At 40.2% G+C, this 15,489-nt stretch overlaps 1 protein-coding gene across 6 annotated transcripts in view; it reads right to left on the bottom strand.

Moving 5' to 3' along the window:
- kcnip4a (potassium voltage-gated channel interacting protein 4a) overlaps positions 1-15,489 on the bottom strand; it is a 155,436-nt gene that overhangs the window by 61,527 nt on the left and 78,420 nt on the right. Inside the window, exon 1 of one of the 6 annotated variants that reach the window (XM_026161865.1) lies at positions 8,667-11,933. The exons of the other annotated variants lie outside the window; for them this stretch is intronic. Coding sequence (XP_026017650.1) covers positions 8,667-8,721 — 55 coding nt within the window. The 5' untranslated portion in view covers positions 8,722-11,933. Of the gene's footprint in view, positions 1-8,666; positions 11,934-15,489 lie in introns of those variants that run through there. 6 annotated transcript variants of the gene reach the window in all.

Genomic DNA, 15,489 nt, shown 5'->3' with positions numbered 1-15,489 from the left:
TTTTTTTGTTCTTTCAAATACTAATATCAGACCACAACCTAATCGCAAAGATTATGCCTCCACTTCTCAGCATCTCAGCTCTCCAATCACCTCAAAAACGTTGCTCAGGGTGTAATCAAGGCCCTCGGCTAATGGTAATGAAAATAATCAAGGTCTGTGCGTGTCATCAGCACACAGTGTGCGGGATCAATCAGTGTATGATTGGTGATGAAGGTAATTGCCACTGCAGAGGATTGTGCTGTGTTGGATGGAGCATGCACTGTACTGTAGGGGGCAGAGGGCGTCTGCAGCACCTGCAAACTGACAAAACCGCTACAGGAGAAATACACGGAGCATCACATGAGCAGTGCATCAGTCTAAAGCCATAAAAAGGCAGTGAGCCGTACCCGCTGGGAATTGTGATAATTATAATTACAACATTACACAAACAGGGAAAAATGATTTAGTGCTGATATTTGAAAACAAAGCTGAATTCCTTTATGCCTGCGCAGATTCTTCCTGGAAAACAGTCACATGTTATTATTAAAGGAATACTGATTCTATTTTAGTTTATTCCTGGTGTCGATCAATCTTGACATGTCTCATGTGTGAAAATACCAACACATAGGAAATCTTGGGCGTAACAAATAGATATTGATGACTTTTGAATAAAATATATTACACTCCTTAATATAGTGCCATACTCCAATATATACACTCCCTAGACACTTTGTTCTTGCTAATACCCGATTGGACCTCCTTTTGCTTTCAGAACTAGCTTAATTTTTCATGGCACACATTCAACAAGGTGTTGGAAACATTCCTGGAAGATTTTGGTCCACATTGACACGATAGCATCACACAGTTGATGCAGATTTATTGGCTTCACCTCCATGATGTGAATCTCTTGTTCCTCCACATTCCAAAGGAGCCCTATTGGACTGAGATCTGGCGACCAGAGATGGGCAGTAATGCGTAATCCAATTACTTTTTTCAAGTAACGAGTAAAGTAAGGGATTACTATTGCAAAAACGGTAATTAGATTGCCGTTACTTTCCCGTAGGAACGCTGCGTTACTGCGTTACTAAAACCGTGATTTTTTTGCGAGAATGTCTCACGACAGTGACGTAAGCGAGTGCGCCGTTCGTGACAACAGCTGTGTGCAGATCAACAGTGGATCATATATCGATTGTGGGAGAGAGTATGAGTGTGCAGCGTTTAAAGCGTGGAAGTACTGACCTTACTTTGAGTTTGATTCCACAAAAAGTGACAAAAACATTAGCGTCCGTCTTTTTACAGCGAAAAAAACCCCTAAACTTCCAAGCAAGCACCGAGTGCGCAACGACGTGATGGGAAACTCACAGAGAAACTCGCAGATTCTTCAACTGACCGCGGCACACCTGCACCAGGGTAAACCTCCGCCTACCCTACTCCTGCTTTACAGGTGAAAATAGAGCAACAGGACCGCTGAGTCTTTGACTTTATTTATTTTCTGCTGTATTTTACTTGCATCTTTTTGAAAGAGTGAGTGTAAAGACACAAGAAAAATTATTTTATGTGCTGGAATGTGCAGAAAATAGGTTTCAATGTTAAACTAATTTCTTCCAGTCAGAGAATGTTGCATATAATAAAATTTTTGCTTGATGCATAAAGTTAAAAGATTAAAACTAATAAAACAAGTTTTAAAAAGAGACTTTTCCATTTGATTACATTTTGTATGATGGATTATGTAGAAAAAGTAGAATTGGGCTGAAAGATCTATCGCTTTATCACCTCTTCAGGTTGTAAATCGTGTTTTAAAAAAGTAACTAAGTAATTAATTACTTTTGAAAATAAGTAATCAGTAAAGTAACGGGATTACTTTTTTGGGGAAGTAATCAGTAATTAGTTACTGATTACTTTTTTCAAGTAACTTGACCAACACTGCTGGCGACTGTGGAGGCCGCTTGAGCACAACTCATTTGAGCTCATGTTCACGAAACCAGTTTGAGATGATATGAACTTTGTGACATGGCATGCTATCCTGCTGTTAACAGCTATCAGAATGAGGTTATATAGGCCTGGTCATAGTCAGCAATAGTACTCAGGTAGCTGTGGGATTTAAATATGCTTAGTTGGAGTCAAAGTGTGCCAAGAAAATTTCCCCCACACCATTACACCGCCATCAACCTGAATCTTTGATACAAGTCAGGATGGACACATGTGCTCATGCTGTTTACACCTCATTGTGACCCTGCTATTCAAATGTCACAGCAGAAAATCAATACTCATCAGACCAGATTCTTTTATCTTGTATTGTCCAATTATGGTGAGCCTATGTGAAATAAAGCCTTGGTTTCCTGTTAATAGCTAACAGGAGTGGCACTCAGCGTGGTGTCCTGCTGCTGTAGCCATCTGCTTCAAGCCTAGATGTATTGTGTGTTCAGAGATGCTCTTCTGCAGTGGTTGTTTGATTTACTAATTTCTTCTCTGAAGTTTCTAATAATCAAAGGCAAATCTATGAGCACAACGTAGTGCAGATATATCTGAAGAACAAGACAAACTCAACCATTCTGCTTGTGCACATTTGCTCAGCAAGACATTAGGCATTCAAATAGTCTATTTAAGCTAATGTGATCACAACTGTGATCAGTGGACCTGCAGGTATAGCCCCCCTCTTAACATAAATGCAGTGGGGGGAAGAAACGTGCTTTCCTTACGTTAAATTAAGTTAAAATTGAATTCCCATCTGCAGACAAAGCAGAGCGCTGCAACATGGCATTAAAACAAATTAATGTCTTCCATTTGTTTGGAAAAATTACACAAGAAGGCCCCAGTGGCCTGTAACCTTCAAAGAATATGGTTAATTGCAAACTGATGTGATTTGGATCCCAATAATGAGATGGGTTGTGCAGTCAAAGTTGTAGTTGAAGACATTTTCTTTCTCATGTGTTTCAAAAGAACACAGTCAAATCAAAGGTCTCTTTTTTTGTTTTGTTCTGCCAATATTACTGGAAAATCAGGCACTTTTATTCTGGACAGGTCTGAAATGATCAATGAAGCTAATATATAATAAGACATATCAGTATCATCTACCTGAACTGCTTCAACACATGCTTAAAATTGATTTGTTTGTGCTCAGCGCTGTTTAGATTTGCACTATTGAGCAAGCAGAACTTGGCAGAAGATAAGTTGCCTATATCTGCTGGCATTTTCACTACTTTGAGGTTTTAGCCAATGGCAATCTGACAGGGCCACATTTTAACATTCTGAATCATCACTGAGCTTCTGTTTTTTCCCCTCTTCCATCTTACTGCAAGAAGCTTGTTTGTTTGGACCTGCTGCCATCAGGTGGAAGAAGCAAGAATCAGCCGGTCAAAGCCCATTAAAGTGGTAACAAAGCAAAGCACAACGAGGCTTTTCCTCCAGACACTGTCATTGCCTCTATATAATTTTAACATGCCCCAAAGAGGATTTGGGCCTTTCCCTAAAATAAAATCAACAGGATGGCAATAAAAATATTTGTAATAAAAATTTCCAATGGTATTTCATTTATTCTACTTATGAAACTGTGCTTTCTCATGCAGCCAGCCCCGCAGCAGGCCCATTTTGAGCCAGGAAAAACCCTGTTGCAGCCACTGGCTCTGAAATCATCTCTCATATTGTGAATTTTAATGCTTGATAGTCTATTGCCAAAAAAGGGCATGGCACTGTATTTTGTGGCAAGTCATGCTTTTCTCTTCACCATCATGGGGACCTGTGATGAATCTGAATACTTGTAAATGCAAAATGCCGTTTTTCATAAATGAAACAGACACAGTCACATCTCTAACTATACTTCAACATTTTGGCTTTGGATCATTGCCTCTCTGTCGTCTTATCCTACCTTTCAACAAACAGTACAAAGTGTTATGCATTATTATGGCGACAAATTAAGTATTGATCAAACCAGCGCTGCACCCAGGAGTGACAGCAAGCACCTGCGGTTGCTCTACAGATGTCAGTAGGAACTGCCGTTGTCCCACTGCTAGCCACGTCACTCCGCATTCAGGCTAAGCCTATTTTCCTGCACCTGCTGAGCTCCTCCGAGCAGGAAGCTATTCATTAATCCAGTTCTAAGTGAACCCTCTTAATACTGGTCACCATGCCCTGTGGGAACCGAGTGATTAATATCAGCGAACAAACTGCTGCACCGAGTACCACGCCACGGCAGGAAACGCAAAACAAGCTCGCAGCCCAAAGCCCACCGGTGTGGCTTCACTTTTCAATTTAAATGCTAATTTAGCGAGCAGCAAAACCAATACTGTATAATGACGGGGTGACTTTGAAAAGGACTGAGATTACGCGCTGCTGATAACATAAGAAAGAAAAGAGAAATCCAAAGGGAACTAGAGACTCCATAGGTGACCCCCCGCCTCCTCCTCATTTACTCCTGCAAGAGTAGCTGAGGGTACATTTGCATATCAGAGAATATGGATAGCTCTGTCTTTTACATGCCACATGGCTTAATGAGAAGCAGTGCCACTTTTCAGATATCATTCTGAGATAATCTTCCCAGGGAGACGGTATAGATTCATCCAAAAAGTGCAGGCTAGGCCTTACTTCATAAAGATGTTAACAAAGGGAATGTCAAGTCTTTTCTGAAGGTCTGCTTTTCACTCAGAATAATTCACAGAGACAATACATTCCAGAACTACATATTAACTGACTCCTTAGGGGATGTCTCATTAGCTTTCACTTAGTACTGTGATACTCATCAATGGACTAAAGAACCATGTGCATAACGAATGTTCTCTCTATTCTCTGTCACATTGTGACATCACCCAGCACTTCTGAACACGACGAGCAGCTCTGTGAAAAATGGTGCATGTGGCAGATGGGTTGGAAAAAAAAGATAATGAGATTCACTCAAAGTGCTTTTGGCACACAGTCCATTTTACAGTGATTTGCCTTTGACTCAGAGACTCTATGAATACAGTAAAAACAGTTCCCGCAGGTCTTTTTGAGACGGAGGAAGACGGGCACTGCTCAGATATGACTTTAATTAAACCAATTTCCAAACTGGTGCTCGAGCTAATAGAGTTGAGTTTAAATATGTTTCTTTGTTGCCAGTGTGCTCAGCAGAACCTGAAGGATTTGTTAAACACAAAGTTACAGTTTACAAGAAAAAAATAAAAGAAATAAAAATGTGTTTTTCCTATAATCATACGGGGCTGTGAGCAAACATGGTGATCGGTGGCACGGCTGCCCCTTAAAATGACATCTGCTGTCCCTGTGGTCGGCCAAAGTAGCCACTCAGTTCTGTAAACACCAGAAGGCCTGGGAGGAGAGGGGGCCAGCGACAAGAAGGATACTGGATATCTCTGTCGCCCTTTGTGTAAATGTCACAGGAAAGTACGAGAACATGAACCATCACTTGTTAGTTTAGACTGCGTGGTGCTATTAGTCCACAAAAAACAGAAAGAAAAAAAATCAGACTGCTAGTTCAGGATGTTTTGAACAAATTTCAGTGCGGTAGCTTGAGTCATACTGCGGTTAATGTTTTGCCGTTTCCATTTGAAGGGCTCTACCTCTGAGTGTACCTAGCTACTCCTACACAAACTCTACTCGCAGAGGCTCCCAACAACAGAAACAGGCGAGGGATTTAAATGACATCGAACACAAGGCCAAACACATCAGCGAACAACACCATAATGAGACTGGAACGTCTATTATCTTTGAAACATTTCAAACACTGTGGGGAGATTCAAAAGTGGTCCAGGTGCATGTTTGAAAAGGAGCTGGAGGCCAGACTACTTCCTGTGACTACTTACTGGACCATCAGCTCTTATCATGCCGATGAGTGGAGCTATGAAAATTAATGGAAAATACTAAAGTGGGTAGTGTAATAGCACCGAGGTCTCTCGGACAGAGCATCTTTTTTATGTTGTCTTTATATAAAGACCTTCTATGGTATGAATCAGTATGTTGCATGATTTGAAGAAACAGAAATGTCAGCAGTGGAACTGGTTTCAGCTGGATTTGCAGAATAAACAAAGGGTTTAAAAGGGTTTGCTTTGTTCGATTATGTAAGAGCCGTAGTTTTGTTTTTCACTTTCTTTCTGAAGGAGGCATCCATTATTCTTTTCTCTTTTTTCAGTTGGCTGATCAACAACTGAAAGTCCACAGAACAGAACAGCAGCAAATATTAAGGATGCACACTTGTGAAACTCTGGATACCAGTATTTAAAATTAAAATCTGCTCAGTGCCAATACTGATTTTGTTTTTCCAGGTTTTGGTTGAAATTTGTTTCTTAGTTTCTCAACATTTGGTGTGACATACAGTACTAGTAAAGTATTGGCTGCTAACAATGGTAAATGACATCTTATTTATACATCATGCTGATGTAACGATACTAATGTATTGCTATACTGTTGTACATCTACCAAATATTCGTTTTCCAGAAGCAAAACAAATTATTCTATTAGAATACAAATACTAATCACTTGATAAACTAATTAAGAGATCAATACACAACTTCCCAGAACATTTAAGCATGTTAGAAAGGACCTGTCAAGCTTCCTCGCATAAATAACAGTTAGATTTTTTTTAAAAAAACTTCTGATGAATATTTTTTATTTTTTAATAAAAGAAAATAGCCTGAAGAAGAAGTGTGTGTTAAGCAGCATGTTCATATACTCCAACTAATTATGACAATAAGGACAGTTAACAGGCTGCTCTTCAAGGTTCATTGTTGTAAAAGATGCCGCTACAGTCTGAGAGGCTAATGCCGAAATGCTTTGAATTTGCAATTTTCCTAATGGCCAGAAGGGGGGGTTCCTTCTCTGGCTGCAAAAAGATCTGCTCACTTGATCCATAACTTCAGTAGAATTCCTGACAAGTGTCTCAGTCACTAGTTTCTTTTTCAATATGACATGATGTTAATTTTAAAATTTACAGCCCCAATTTGAGTCTAAACCGATGACGGCACGTGTGTGGTACGTGATGGTATGGTATGTATATGAACAGGTTAACTGTGAATCATAGATTGTTACAAAATGAGTAGGTTTGTGTAACTACATTGCAGCACAAACATTTCTGTGTCTTACAGATGGATCGCCAACTGATGAGGACGTGTTAAGAGATTCACTGACTGAATAGCCAAGGACATGAATTGGATGATTTCCAGTGCTCAGGCCTGACCGGTGACCAGCTGTCAACCTCACATACAATATATAATTATGTACCAGTCTGTTTTACGCACATGCACAGCGGGGCAGGCTAATACTCGCACCCAGACTCACTGCCACACGTTAGCAGCTGTTCGCTGTGAGTGAGGACAAGTGTTTTTAAAAGTAAACCACAAGGAGACCACCATGAAAAAGTATTTAGCAACAAACCTAAGGAGAAACTTAAACAACATTTACCAAGCTGAACATTTTAAAGACACTAATAAAGGAAAAGCGGATAACGCTAAAGCTAGCAAGAGCACAGAGCTAGCCACGAGCTAGCAAGCTCAGTATTAGCAAACAATCAAAGAACGCACAAGGAAAATTGTGGAAAAGGTGAATTTATAAACAGTTATAATCTTGGAAAATCAATTACGATCAGAAAAGGTCAGTATCATCTGTTAAATCTGAAATCAGTGCATCTGTATTTGCAACCAACCTAGGAAGTTAATTTGTAAGCAGTTAACTGCTCAGTTAGCCAATTAGAACCGATTTTACCAACACAGCAAGCTAAGAGTGTGAAAACCCATTTAACTGCTGTCTGACACCATGAATCCACTCTTTCATAATAATTTTATATTCTACGTTTAACTTCACAGTCTACTAACAACCATCATCGACAGGCACAGCAGTCTATTTTGAAAAATCTCAGCTCTGTGTTAATTTCCAAAAGCTATAAACACTGTATACATGTACAGCAAGCATATGGCACAATATATGCAAGAAATCTCCTGCAAGATTGTGTGTATCTGGATCCCATGTTCTCCTTTCTAGGTCTCTATAAAATGTGCTTACAGAGCACACTCTGTGATCTATTGCTTGAGAGAGTTACATAGAGCCCCTCATTCATTTTGCTTTCAAGCCCTCCAACAATACCCAAGTGAAATATGACTTTCTATACTTTACATGTCATCCATTCTGTCTCTCTCCCACTACACCACTAAATATAACCTCTGTCAGTTATTGTCCACTGGCCACCCACTGAATATTTCATTGTTCTTTAATAAAGACTGGACTTCCTTTTGTTTTGTTACAGTGACAAGCTGTGACGGTGACGCTGATCAGCACATTATTGGAGGGATACGACGTTGTAACACAAGCTTGTGCGACTGCGTTGGCAGGGAGTCGCATGTGGCATGCTGTGTGTGTGTGTGTGTGTGTGTGTGTGTGTGTGGGTGTGTCTGTGTGCTGTCACGGTAAAATCAATACCGGGTGAAAAGCAAATGAAAAACTCGAGCAAGTTTGTGGAGTTCAGCCTCAAACGTTTACTGAAATGCGGCGAATTTCGAGTCAATTTCATGGACTGCTGGTGTGGCACCGTGAATTCATTTGAGATTAAAAGGAAAACACAAGATTAACAGGAAACTTCCACAACACACACACACATATGCACAAACACACACCATCTGTATGAAATACATCATACAGTGAAAGAGTAATCATTACTTTACTGGTTGGGCAATTAGTTTCGTTATTTACAGATCTTCAGTCTTGCGTACCTGTCTTGCGTCTTTGTTTTGGCTGAAGAGAGAAGATGACCATTAAAGCTCCCATGATGCCCTCTAGACTTTCTCGCTTAGTGATCTAGAAGTCCTGCTAGATTTCGCACACTTTCCCTCCCACAACTGGGTCGGCTTGAGAGTGAAAACGGAGGGAAAAAAAATCCAGTGATATGCTGGGATCCTCACATTAGGAGAAAATAAAGTAAAATCTGGTCTCCGGTCCAAACTTCTCCTTTATATTCACCGTGTTAGGTGGGCTGTACGTAGAGCAGAGTGGGAGTAAAACATGCGTGCCTCTGTTGAGTTTTGAATTTTGACGCGCACGCTCTGCAGACCCCCTCCCTCCTCTAGTGTTCCCACTATGAAGTGAGAGCTTGCTGGCTGATCTCTGCACTGCAAAAGCTACTTTGTACCACTTGAGCACCTAGATTAATTGAGCGCTATGAGAGAAAGGCAGAAGCATGCTGTGGAGAGTGTTTGCCGCCGCTCTTTTCAACAGACCTTTCCTCACACGGGGAGGGTAAAGCTGGAGGGAGGCGAGAGAGCTCATACTGTAGATAGCCATTTTTCCTCGCTAGCTGCCTTTTAACTACATCTCCTGCTGGGAATGGGAGGAGAAAACCACGCTGTGTCCACGGCAGTAAGTTAGAGCTGATCTCTCAGGCTGGTGGCTGGTGTAAATATTTAAATTATGTGCAACGTTGCTTGTGCATAATTTAAAGTCTTCTCGTTGCAAATGCTGACACCCATTTTATAGATTAATGACAGAGCAGTTTTAATGTAACGTAGCCCAACTACTACAACCGAGGTATAGCAGAAAACTCTCTTTTATGAGAGATAACAGCATGGTATGTATATAAGAATGGTTTCTGATGCAATACTGATTCAGTACTCATAACACTGAATAAAGTCTCCTACTTCCATGCCTTTATCCACCCTGAAAAATAAAGTAATTGCCTCTTCAGCACTGATCCTGCACCCGCTTACGTGGCAGAGTCAGGCTGACTTCGTGGCAGATCTTCAGGATTACGGAGACGGTCAACAGGTCAGAAAAACGCTGAGGCCCACATCTCTTTTATTCTCATCCTTTGCTTGGAACATGTGAAAAAAAAATACAGCAGAGATGCTTTGCCTGATGTGACACATCAAAAGAGGAAAATAGAATGAAAAATACTTCCGCTCCCTATGCCACCCACACGCAATTCATTTCATGAACTGTGTGACAGCAGTCCAATTCAGGAAAAAAAAAGAAAGAACAGCCAACCACAGCAATCAAGTACCAATTTGCACCCACTCCATTAACCTGCTTCCTGCCTGCTGTGTGTTCTTTGTTGCTCAGAGGCCTCTTTCAGACAGAAGTTAAAGTGCAGTTTAACTTCCACCTTTAGCAAACGCACTCTCAAAACCAAGTATTTATGTAATCTACACAAAAAGAAACAGACAAATGAGTGTCTGTAGCTAATCTGAGGTTCAAGGACTTTTAAATCACCAACGCAGAGTCCATTTCTTTAGTAAATGTTCTCCTGAAGGAATCTGACCAGCATTTACTGCAGCATTAGATTACCAACCACCTCCCTATTTCATACTCAGCAAAAGCATTTATGCTATTTGTCATGCTATATTTTCCTCCACTGGGGTCAGGGAACAGCAATTTTAAACAGGCTCAGCATTACTGTGGCTACATACAGTACGATAACTTACTGCCTTCATTTAACTTCATTAATATGACCATTTTCAGACAACCACAGCACCCACTGGATGCTTACCACTGCAGTGTTTGACAGTTAAAGTGGAAACATTATGCTTATTTCCACCTTCGTGTTTTTATCCTTGAACTCTACTAATGTGGTTTTGTATGATTCTCAGTTGACAATAACTGTTATTTATCTGGTTGCTCCTTGCAAACAGCATATTTGAACAGCAGATGGGCGGGGCTTCTGTTCCTGAGACAGCCATAAACAGTATATCCCCTCATCATACAGATCCAGGAGTAGCAGTCATAAACCGAGCGTTTAAAGAGCCTGATTATTAGAGAACACGCGCGTTCGGCTCATAAAGATTATTTGTGCATTCACTGACCTCATAATTTGAAATGCTGGAATATATGCATGTATAATGTGTGTGAATGAAAGCTAGTTAACAAAGTAAAATTGCATTATAGTAAAGTATAGACACCCAATATGAACTCTATCTTCAAACCCAGTTTGAAGATTGGTCCAAACCAGCTGAGCATGGCTCTTCAAAGGGTATCCTAATTATGTTGGAGCAGTAATGACTTTTCATTAAATTGGACACTCCAGAGAATAGGATGAAATAATCAAATGTCTCTGGGGTGAATCATCCCCGCATATGCTGAGGCATATTCCACACCACTTGAGGAAAACAATCTAAAAACAATCTGATTAGCTACATGGGTTTGGAGAGAGAAAGTGCAATAGCAGCATAAGTGCTTCGTAACTGGAACGAAGTTGGAATTTGAAGTTTACAGAGCTCTCTGGTAACAACGAGGCCTGGTCAAATCCAAGGACTACTGTTCAAAACAGCACGCAATCCCCCTGTAACTTCAAGAAATCAACACTTCACCATCTAAAGCAGGCAGGTGCTCTGCTGCCTACACGCACACACGTTTGATATGGTTCTACTGTTGCTTTTCTTTCCTTCTTCCCTGCTTCCTTCCTCCCGTTGTTTCCTGTTGATCAAACTGTGCATATAGAGCGCTTCATTAAAAGAAATCCTGGAAGGCTGTAGGTGTTTGTGACTCAGCACAGGCTGGCGAGCCATAGCCTCACTATCTTCTGAACTAAGGGTGGGAAAAGGCAAATGCAAATTGCACTTGAGCCGTAGCTGCAGGAAGCTTGCAAACAGTAACTGAAGCGAGATGAGAGCGATGAATCAGACAGGTTGAGGTCTGAAGAGGTGGCTGCAGGTGGACCAAAACAGGAGGTGCGTGCAACCCATCAACACAGCGTGCACAGAATAAATGAAATACCAGAGGGAACCTGACTGAAACTCAGCTCCAAACATTTTTAAAAAAGGTTATGATGGGTTTTTTTTGGCCTTTTTGTACAGATTAGGTAACTGGTAAAAAATGGTGCAATGCGCTGTGAATGAAAGTGTCTGAAAGCAGCGGTGAAAGGGTAGAGCACGTTTGATTTAGTATCATTTGATCTAGTTTAAAAAACTCCAAAGTCTATTAATGCTCCTGATTCATTCAGATGATATCACTCTACTAAGTCAGTTTAAATCAGTTCCATTATTTTTTTTACAATTTTATTTATATAGTGCCAAATCACAACAGCAGTCATCTTAAGGCTTTACATTGTAAGGTAGAGAAGCGCCACAATAACACAGACAAACCTTACCAATCTAATGGCCAACTTTAATGAAGCCCTTGACGACAATGGGAAGGAAAAACACCCTTTTACAGGAAGAAACCTCCAGCAGAACTACGCCATCTACCTCTACCAGTACACACTTAAAGTAGGGGGAGGGGCCAGTCGCAAGTCTTTTATGGTAAATGTAGTAAGCTCAAATATGTACAGCTTTGGAACGTGTTGTACTTGGAAAAAGGGTCATAAACACGTACAATATATTAAGTGAATTCTCTGCTTACTGAACTCCATGAAGTGTGGAGCTCCACAGTTCATGGAGTTCATTCTTGCTTTATCCATTGAAGGTTCCCATACAATGCATTTAAACGAGATGTACTCAAAGAAAGACAGCAGCACTTTGACTACTGCAGTTTTATCGGTTAATTTTAAGTACTGATGAATGTGTTGGAACAGCTTCTCACTCCCGACCCGTAATATACTGACAATGTGTCACGTCTCGAGGCGTTCCATGGCAACGCAAAAGGTGACCTTCCGCGTTCCTATGATACGCGCCGGATTGTGGATGAAATCGAATAGAATGACGCTCCAGCGGTAACACAGGTTCCAACCGTGTATTCCAGCACTAACCATAGCCTTATCCCTAATCTTAACCACCCCGTTAATCGTGTTAGATAGTGTTTTCCAAAGCAATCTAAGTAAAATAAACGCACATGTGTAGATTATTTCTAAACAGTTCTCAAGTGTCTTCATTTTTTGGAACTTGTAATATAGGGACGTGTTGGATGGCTGAAAGCGTACATAGCGTAAAATGTTACGCTTTGGGAGTGAGAACGTGTTGGTTGGAAATGTCTTCATGGACATTTTGTATGTTGCATTTTATTACCAAGAGTGAGCGCTATGTTTTCTTTTCTTCAAGCTCAAAACATGCAACTGTTTGAAATCTGCAACATGCATCAACAGAATTACACAATTACTCGATGTTTCCACCACATCTCAGATCTAATTAGCTGCATATTTCTTGTAAACACAACATGTACTGGGGATAAACATTAGGCAATATTTGCTGGTGTACTGATAATACAGAACATTTACAGTGGGTCTTTGCTGATTTTATGAGAGACTTATTCGTGCTCTGTCAATGTTTAAGCAGCCGTATCTAAGCCACTGGAGTTTTTAGACCAAGTGCAATTTGCACAGAATAATTTGTCAACAATCATAATAATGAAGTTAATATTAAGGACACAATGTCAATTATTCACTTGGTCCACCATCGGTTTAGACTGATGGCTGGATCAGCTCCTCTAATTTGTCTTGAACTAACTTTACTCGAGTTTGGACATTATTGGAATAAATAATGTATGCAGGTGTAGTTTTATTTCTGGCCATGATGTAATACTGATGAGAAAACCAGAGAACAAAACTATACTTATTTATCATTGTTTAGTTTGTGCTAGGCTTTTCTATCACTTAAGGAATGAATGTGAGAAAGTAAGAGACTCATCACTTTTACATTGTGTTTAATTAAAACTAAACTATTTTTAAAAAATGTTCTTTTCACTGTGTTAATAAAAAACCTACACACTGGATCTCATACAGCTTTAAACTAGTTTAATTCAGCAGCTGTGGCTGCTTTTACCTCCTGAGCCACAGCCATCCAAATGCTATGCAATATGTATTACTTTTGCTATGGCTCAGTTTTCACATCGTCCACTAAGTGGCAGCAAAACTGTGCAAGTTCAACAAAGCCAACATTTACTATACACTGCTCACTTTTTTAAAATGTTATCAGTGCCAGAAACAGGACAAACTCGATAAGCATCGTTCATCACATCTCACAGTAAGATATTTTCAAGCCTTTTTCCCTTGATTAGGACATAAGTTGCAGTACTATGAGTTCTAGTCCTCCATCAGTCCTTGTTATACATGCATAAAGAGAGAGAGTCATAAAATTAACTGCTGGCATACCATTAGTGTTGGCCGTATATCATTAAATTAGAAAAACATTTAAAAAAACAGAAATAGGGGAGAGAAAAAAGTGGACTTAGAAGTATAATCAGCTTGTTTGATGAATTCTATAATTCTATATATTTATATATATTAGAAACTTTCAAAAATCAAAGTGAAAGAGCATCTTCTATGAAACAAACACAGCCATGACCTCTAGGATACAGTGAGGCTTTTCTTTTTGTGCCACCATCAGTTGCATGCATGAAAGTAGACACTAGAGGGCGCAATTGATCTTGAAAACTAAGAGCACCACACAGTCCAAATACATACATGGAAGGGAAATCATTTCTCGTGATCTTTACAATAATGTCACATTATCTTGCTAAAAGCAAGCACACCGTGCTCCCACTTCTTCTCTCTAAACATTATTTAGATGAAAAGCACTTACCTTTAAACAACCACACATGACACGCAACACAGATCTTATAACAAAGATTAGCGTCTCTTGACAAAAAGAGCAATGTAAATAACAGAGAGCAGACGTGCTTTTTTTTTCTCTTCTTTTCCGTGACGCAACCCACAGCCTGCCAAAAGTACACTGCAAGGTGTCAAGAAATTATTCTAAAACAAACTATAAATCTTCTTTCAATATATATTTGAAAGAAAAAAAAAGAACTTGTCACACCAGGCAGCGACGATCCCGCCTGTTTGAAGGCTGCTGAGAGTTTCGGTCGTGATGGAAAACTCGAAGCAGTAGTCAGTACATTTTTCTGAAACTCTCTAAGAACTGCAAGCAAATAAGCACAATTTCAAGAGGAAATGAAATTGAAGGAGGACGGGAAAATGGTACATTAAGCCTTTTTAGTCGGAAGTCATTACAATAAGACAAAAAATTCTTAATCAGGAGTACATTTAGCTCAAGATAAGAAGAAAGAATCCCATTAAGTCGCAATGCAGGGAATTCAGTGTCGCTACAGTATATTGGTAAAATGGCAGAAAAAATGACTGCTTTATGCTTTATGCATTATTGGATGCAGAAAAGCAGAAACTGAGCCCAGTGCACCACTGACCAAAACAATATTTAGGCAGCAGGTATACCCAACATCCTGATTTAGGGAGAATCTGCCTGCTGGTTGTCAGTTCAGATCAGTTAAGAATGGTCTTTAGAGGACATAAGAGACGTAGTGGGTGCAGGGTTTGTCATGGGGCTTACTTTCAAAGCACAGCAGCAGCAGATTATGTAGCAGAGTTTGCTCATGCAGGCTTTACTTTGCAGTCATATAAGAGAAATGGCTTCCCTTGCACACAAATCATAATGATGCAACAATAAAAATGCCAGAATCAGAATATGCACACTCAGCTCCTTCTTTTTCCTGCACAGCAAACAAAGTGTTTTCTCTCTTCTACGCCCCCGTCTGTAAAGTGATTCTCCTAACATCCTGGGACTGGTCTGAACCATAACGTGTGGCTGCAATGACACTGGGCTGCACTACCTGGCACTACCCTGCATCCAGGTGGATGCGGTGCACCCCACACAGCCC

This window comes from Astatotilapia calliptera, chromosome 3 (assembly GCF_900246225.1).
Source record: "Astatotilapia calliptera chromosome 3, fAstCal1.2, whole genome shotgun sequence".
Taxonomy (NCBI): domain Eukaryota; kingdom Metazoa; phylum Chordata; class Actinopteri; order Cichliformes; family Cichlidae; genus Astatotilapia; species Astatotilapia calliptera.
The sequence above is the reverse complement of the archived record's forward strand: the minus strand, read 5'-3'. Positions and strand labels throughout refer to the sequence as shown.